General features: G+C 35.0%; 1 protein-coding gene across 1 annotated transcript; it reads left to right on the top strand.

Moving 5' to 3' along the window:
* Positions 1 to 4087: 4087 nt before the first annotated feature.
* On the top strand, positions 4088 to 7499 carry LOC140810265 (uncharacterized). Its single transcript, XM_073168139.1, has 4 exons — positions 4088 to 4515; positions 4583 to 6153; positions 6322 to 7200; positions 7267 to 7499. The coding sequence occupies exons 1-4, from the start codon at positions 4088 to 4090 to the stop codon at positions 7497 to 7499; spliced, it is 3111 nt and encodes a 1036-aa protein (XP_073024240.1).
* The last annotated feature ends 832 nt before the right edge of the window (positions 7500 to 8331 follow it).

Raw genomic sequence — 8331 nt, 5'->3', positions numbered from 1 at the left:
AAATCTTCTTTAGAGAACATAGGAATCTTGCTGAAGTGTGCCATTTGTTGTAGTTTTTCACAAACAAGAATAACCTGCTCTGATACCAATTGTTGAGGATCGAAGTTGATTTTGGAGGGGGGGTGAATAAACTCTACTCGTTTTTCGTGAGGATGAAGTACTAGAATCCTGTTAAGGATAGTAGTCGATCTTTTGAGAATACTTTCACCTGATTACAGTAGAATGTGCGGAAATAATCTGATGAAGTAGTTGAAAAACAATAAAGCAGTAGACAACAGTTGTTTATGGAAGTTCGAAGATAAACTCTTCTACGTCTCCCCTTCTTCTGTTTCCAGAAGGTATGACTAAAAGACTTTGGATATTACAGTACAACACTTGTACACACCCACTTCAGAAGGACTTACACCTCAGCCTACTGAAACTCTTAGTTTCTCAACTTACAAAAATGTGGAACACAAAGTTCTGAAAAGACTCTTTTCAGATTACAGACTCTTCTGATAAAATATTGATATAGTAAAGATTGTGAAGAGTGTAAGAATTAGTAGCACAAGATGATCTTTAACAAGATCAGATATAAGATGTGAAGCGTGTGCTACTTTTCTTTGTGTTGAACTTGACAACGCTCAAGGATGAATGATATTTTTCTGATAAGAGAGTAGCTTTGTTCCTTGAAAAATGATATTATGCGAAGTGTCGTATCGAACAAGGATTTGATCCAAGTATATATAATCGACACGTTCATAAACAGAGAAGTCTTCAGATAACTGATACAATCATCTCTATTACCGAAATAGGTTCCTGCAGAAAAACTATAAAACAATCAGTCTTGTTTTATACTCAATTTGGTAATATGCATTAAATGACTCCGTATAGTATTTAATGCTGCAATTAATGCCGGTACTAAGAACACTTTAACGGTAACAATTAAGGTAGCAACGTTAGAAAGTGTTCTCTACTGGTTCGTATAGTTATCCCTCTTTCTACTGGTTTAGTTTTACTAGAGCAGCAGCTACTGATAAACTATCTAGTTGTTCTGATCTGCTGGTCTACTGGTTTTAGTTACCATCGCCACAATAAAATTCATATCTAACACCACTAATAACTAGATATGTATGTGGTTCATGTGACAAGAATTGAGCTTATGTTGCACACATTAAAATATACATACACAAAAATAAAAATGACAAAAATTTCCTCGTTTTCAAATATTGTGAATAGTATCATTTTATTTTCCCTTGTCTTTTTATCATATTAATATTTTAAATAAATTTCCTCCCATTTTTCTTTGTCTCTGCATATGTCATGTAAGATATATTTTGTATCAAATAAACCATATCCGATAGATTTATTAGTTTAAAAAAAAATTTATCAAATGAAAATTGAACTTTGACAAAATAACTAAATTAAAAAATAAATTAACTTACAAAACTAAAATTTAAAATCGTAATTTTTTGATGGAGAATTGGTAAGCATGTAATTTGAACCAAAAAAGACAAGTGCGATTGGACTACAAGATCCGCTGCTGTCTATGTGGACCCTCTATCCAGCAAGATAGCGATTTCCCTATGTTTGGATGCCTGCAAAAAATAATGAAATGCCATACAAAAAATTATATATATTTTAAAAGGATTGGCAATATAATATAATATAATTACGGTTAAAATAATTAGCATTCAACCGTCCCTATCAACAATTGATTGTGCAATTCAAGAAAATCACGATTATAATTACCAAAAAAAATGGATATATGCGCCTCTAATTTCAATGGCAATAGTATACATTCACATCTTGGTTGATAAACACCGAAATAATTTGATCGAGTTAGATTTAACGAACGACTCGTTTTTCATATTCAACACATTCGCGACATTGGGACGAGGAGTGCTAAAGTATTGAGCTGATGGTAAAATATGGCGATAACATGGAAAATTCATATGAATTTTTCTAGTTATATCAATAGTAAATACTTGAGATCCACATTTGAATACAAATAAGCTTTTAAATATCCTTGGATTTGGATTAGTTGGGAGTTTGGTATCAAATAATTTGAAATTAATAAACTATATATATATATATATATATATACATATATATATGTATATGTATTCGGACAATATAATTGATTTTAAATATTTTAGAATATTCTAAATGGATATAATACATTTGAGATATATATTTGGGATCCAATCCATACAAATTCTTCCATTTAAATGCAATCTCAACCAGTTCTATTTTTACAATTCATGGAAGAAGAAGAAAAAAATAAATGGAAAAAAATTATTCACCCAACTCAATCATTAATGACCAAGTATGAATGCAAACCTGAAAACATGAAATGACAACTACAAAATATAATAAAAATATTATCCAACACATATTTCTGGATCTACCTGATAAGATAATATACATATATATATATATATATATATATTAATAATAACTATGTAAACTAAACCAAAAAACTATACATTAAATGTACAGATAAAAGAATTTTCAAGTCAAAAAATTAATAATTTTCAAAATAAATATATCTCGAGTAATAATAAATGTAAACTATATAATCAATGAAAAATATAATTAATCAAACTCCCATTTTTATCTATTTGTTTGAGTGTTTATTTAGTGGATTTAGGAATTGTAAATATTTTTTGGGAATGTTGAAAAAATATATATCAGTTGTCTCAAAACAACAATAGATCAGAAATTTGAATTTTTTGTTTATAATATTGGACTGATTTTGACCACCCCAGATGTGCAGGCAAAACCATAATTTTCATGATTTTAGTACTCATAGAAGGTATGGGAAGAGCAGAAGATAATGTAAATTTATTTTAGTGGAGGGGTTGTGCTGTATTTTATCACATATTTTAACACACACACATACACGTGTATATTCCTCAAAAAAATTAATTAATTATATATATACACACAAATTTACTGAAATAAATTTATTGTACTTCACAAGTTACAATGTCCACATATAACCGTTGAAAAAATTTAAAATTTTATGTTAATCGAAGCTTTTAAATACCTACATGATCGTATCACTTTTAAATTAAACAAAATATATGATGAAAATGTCATTAATTTTAAAATAAACAAAAAAATTATTTAATAATAGTATTTTAGTTTAATAGATATGAACACATCACGTGGCAAGAGACCTCGATCGATATATATGAAGGGAAATAAAGTTTTCCAAGTTTTCGATTAATATAATTAATTATTCCCCCGATATATTTTCTTTATTGTTTTGATTGACTAAATATTTGTTTTGATTTTGCCTTTCTTGGCTAATGAGATATTAAAAGATTTAGTAAATTGATAGGATATGATCTTAATGTTTAAAAAGAGTTTATTTCTAATAAAACTCTCACTTTACTTGCTTAATAGGTTTCCTTATAAGATAAGGCTCTCATCTATAAAAAGAAAAACCTAGGACGTTGGAAGGCGCCGTCTTTTACCCAGAGTCATATGCATACTTTGCACGATCTGAAGTTCAGAGAAAATCACGTGGAACATTGCTTCTTTGAAGACTGCCGATATCAAGTGTTGCCGTGAATGTTGGGAGCATCCGAAGACAACATCTGTGCAGACGTTGGCTGAAGATTGCTTCTCTTGGATCTATTTTTTAGCAACACGTTTTTTCTTTCTTGACTTAGTTTATTCTGGTTGTTTGTTTTTAGAAAGCATTTGTTTTCTCAACTTGTTGAGGAAATTGATTTTTGTCATAATCACTAGTGTTAGGTTTTTGTGTGAACATGATTTTTCTAGTGATTAATTTTTGCCATGAGGCACCGCACAAGTATTTATACTTGTGCATATTTAATCTTGTCCATCTATTTATTTAAAGTCAATTTGTGTTATTAATTTTCCGCTGCGTGTAAATGTTGTCCGAGATGTTATAACATCTGGCACAACATTTAATTCTGAAATAACACGAATTTACTATTTTATATCATATTCTGATATTTTCATTATTTTCGATATCTGTCGGACGAAATAATCCTTACAAGTGGTATCAGAGCCAACTCTTGATATACTAAGTGCTGATTCTGGTTTTTGTTTTGTTTGACAGAAATATTTAATGGACATCACGTTTGCAAGTGCAGCACTTCGACCACCAGTCCTTGATGGTACTAATTACAGCTTATGGAAGGTCAAGATACGATACTACATAAAATCCCTAGATGAACGGGCATGGCAGCGCGTCATCAACGGATGGACTCCACCAGTCGCAACAGATCAAGAGGGGGACAATCGACCAAAGCCTGAAAATGACTGGACTGCTGACGAAGTGCAAAATTCAAACCATAACTCAAAGGCTTTGAATGCTATATTCACATCGGTTGATATGAACATGTTCAGTTTAATCACAAACTGTACTTCGGCTAAAAGTGCATGGAATATCCTTCAATGCCATTGTGAAGGGTCTGAGAGTGTGAGACGAACCAGATTAAGGATGCTTAATTCCAAATTCGAAATGATGAGGATGGAGGAATCTGAAAGCATACTGTGAGTATGATCGTCGTCTACGGGAGATTGCTAATGAGGCATTCAGTGCTGGAGAATCTATCTCCAGTGAGCGCCTAGTAAGCAAAATCCTCCGTTCTCTGCCTGAAAGATTCAATATAAAAATCTGTGCAATAGATGAAGCTAAGGACACGTCTAAGATGTCAGTGGAAGATCTTATCAGCTCACTACGCACATTTGAAATGAATCTAGATATGCAAAGGAAGGACAAAGGGAAGACAATTGCACTTCAAACTTCTAATGACTCCTACAATGAACTTCTACAAATATCTCAAGAAGTCAATGATTCTGATCTCTGCGAGGATTCTATCTCTTTTATCACAAAGAAATTTGGGGATTACTTGAAAAGAATCCGGGAAAAGAAAAAGGATGCACAACCTTCTAAATATTCTATCCTTCCTGAAAAGCCACAAAGGTTTCCTGCGAAGTTACCAATTCAAACTAGGAATGAAGGCAAGGGACAATTCACATCAAGGAAGTCTGATTCTGTGCAGTGTAGAGAATGCCAAGGATTTGGTCACTACGCCAACGAATGTGCAAACAGATTACGCAAGAACAAAGGGTATAATGCATCCCTTAGCGATGAAGAATCTGATCTTGAGGAGAAGTCCACGGATGAAGACAATCAAACCTCCCTGACTGCACTACTGACAGAAACCCGCTGGCTACAAGTGAATCCTTTGGGTGTTGCCCTAGGTGTTGCTACACCTAGCTACAACATTTGTGAAAAACCAGTCTGTTTCAACTCTACAGTTTCTGGAAACTTGAATGAAGATGATCTGGAGGCTGATGGTGAAGAACTTACTCTTGAAAGTGTCCAGGAGCTTTATGAAGAACTGTTTGAAGATTGGACCAAAAGAAACAAGCTCAATGTGAATCTGGTAAAAGAAAATGCCGAACTAAAATTGGTGGTAAAAGAAAATGCTGATCTAAAAGCAGTGGTTGCTAAACTCGAGGTAATTTTGAGCAAAAAGGATTTGGAACTTGGAAAGACCAGAGAAGATCTTCAAAAAGCAACTGAAACTTTGTCAAAATTTAACACAAGCTCATCCAAGCTAGAATCCATTCTTCTAATGGGAAGAGATGACAAGAAAGGCTTAGGGTTCAAGGACAGTGTGTATGAAACAGGTGAATCTTTCAAACCTACTGTCTTTGTGAAAGGAAAAACTGAAACGTGTACACCATCACACACTACATCTTCAACCAAAAGCTCTCCACCGAAAAGACAAACCGCTGCACCTATCCCTAAGAAAAGAAAACGCATGTATGTATGTCATTACTGTTTTAAGCCTGGTCATATCAGGCCATACTGCTTTAAACTCAGGGATGATCGTATGAATCAAAAGTCAAGCCAGATGTTGCCCCGAATGTTGTCCAACACCCTTCGCAACACCTCCTACCATCGATCTACAGTAAGACAAATTTGGGTCCCAAAGGTAAAAACTCACTGCAAAGTTGTCTACACTTCATTAAAAACTAACACTGCAGGTCATTGGTACTTTGATAGTGGTAGCTCACGCCACATGACGGGCTCTAAAGAACATCTAATCGAGTATGTTGAACAAAAGTGTGGTAGAGTGACCTATGGAGGGGGAGCAAAAGGAAGAATTGTAGGAAAGGGTACACTGAATGTTGAAGGACTGCCAAAGCTTCACAATGTGCTCCATGTTGAAGGATTGAATTCAAATTTGATAAGCATAAGCCAACTATGTGATGATAATTTGTTTGTTAAATTTGATAAACATAACTGTGAAGTCTTTGATGAATCGAATGTGTGTGTTATGACAGGTACAAGGTCCTCGGACAATTGCTACCAAATAGGAGAAGACCTTTCATGCAAACATGTGCAAATCACCGAACTTGGCCTTTGGCATCAAAAACTCGGACATGCAAACTTCAAAACCCTGAAAAACTTGAGTAAGTACGATGCAGTAAAAGGTATGCCTAATCTCTCCTCTGGTATACCATATGTGTGCGGTGACTGCCAAAAGGGTAAACAGACTCACGTGTCCCATCCAGTGTTGCCAACACCTGGGACAACACGGTGTCTGGAATTACTACACATGGACCTTATGGGTCCTATGGAAGTTGAGAGCCTCGGAGGTAAGAAATACTCTTTCGTATGTGTTGATGACTTCTCCCGTTTCTCATGGGTTAATTTTATTAAAGAGAAGTCAGATACTTTCGATGTATTCAAAAACTTGATCACTAGAATCACTAACCTCCACATTCTGAAGATAAGAAGGATCAAGACTGATCACGGTAAAGAATTTGAAAATCGCTCATTTTCATCATTCTGTGACAGAAAAGGTATTTATCATGAATTTTCAGCACCAAAAACACCACAACAGAATGGCATTGCTGAACGTAAGAACAGGACTTTGCAAGAAATGGCAAGAGTAATGCTAACTTCTAAGAACCTTGCAAAGCGTTTTTGGGCAGAAGCCCTTAACACAGCATGTCATATTTCAAATAGGGTGTATCTAAGGAGTGAATCAACCATGACCTCTTATGAAATAATTATGGGAAAGAAACCTAACCTTAGATACTTTCATGTTTTTGGCTGTGTATGTTACACTTTGAATGACAGAGATCAACTAGCTAAGTTTGACTCCAAGAGTGATAAGTGTCTGTTTCTCGGATATGCCACTAATAGTCGTGCTTATCGTATGTTTAACCTCAGAACAAGGACTATTATGGAATCAATTAACGTTGTTTTTTATGATTGTGCAGATCTTAGGAAGAAAACTGCAGAAGATGATGTTGAAGATCTGTTGGAGACGCAAATACCGCTGAAAACGACAGATGTTGCTCCAGATGTTGCAACATCCGACACAACATGTAACACTGATGTCAACAAATCGCAGGAATATGTTCACAGCGATAATGAGGAAGTCGATGATGGACCATGTATCCCAAGCAAAATCCAAAAGAACCATCCGTCGTCTCAAATCATTGGAGGATGAGTGAAGATATCCAAACCAGGAAGAAGGATAAAATTGACTACCGAAAAATGGTTGGACTTGTGTGCATGAGTACCATGTACTCGCAGGTTAGATTCTCATGCTTTGTGTCTCAAATTGAGCCAAAAAATGTTATGGAAGCACTAAAATACGAATTCTGGACTGATGCTATGCATGATGAACTTGAAGAGTTTGTTCGAAATGATGTGTGGACTCTAGTTCCACCCCCTGACCATGGCAATATCATTGGATCAAAATGGGTTTTTAAGAATAAAACTGATGAGTCAGGAAACATCATTCGAAATAAAGCACGGCTGGTTGCTCAGGGGTACACATAGGTTGAGGGGGTTGATTTCGATGAGACCTTTGCTCCTGTTGCCCGCATTGAGTCAATCCGGCTCTTACTTGCCATTGCATGCTACATGAAAATAAAACCTTTTCAAATGGATGTCAAAAGCGCCTTCTTGAACGGGTTCTTGAGTGAAGAAGTTCATGTGAGACAGCCAAAAGGATTTGAGGATCCACATAATCCAAATCATGTGTACAAATTGAAAAAGGCTCTCTACGGCTTGAAGCAAGCACCCCATGCATGGTATGGGAGGTTGACTGACTATCTCCTTGACATCGGATTTACACGAGGTGAGGTAGATAAAACACTTTTCATTCAAAAGGCCAAAGGTGAGATTCTTATTTGTCAGATCTATGTCGATGATATGATCTTTGGTTCTTCATCACAACAGCATGCCAATGACTTTGTTGAGTGCATGTCATCTATGTTTGAAATGAGTATGGTTGGTGAGCTAAACTACTTTTTGGGTTTGCAAATAAAACAAAT

The sequence above is a fragment of the Primulina eburnea genome, chromosome 13 (genome assembly GCF_022965805.1).
Source record: "Primulina eburnea isolate SZY01 chromosome 13, ASM2296580v1, whole genome shotgun sequence".
Classification (NCBI taxonomy): Eukaryota; Viridiplantae; Streptophyta; class Magnoliopsida; order Lamiales; family Gesneriaceae; genus Primulina; species Primulina eburnea.
This window is presented reverse-complemented; position numbering and strand designations above follow the sequence as displayed.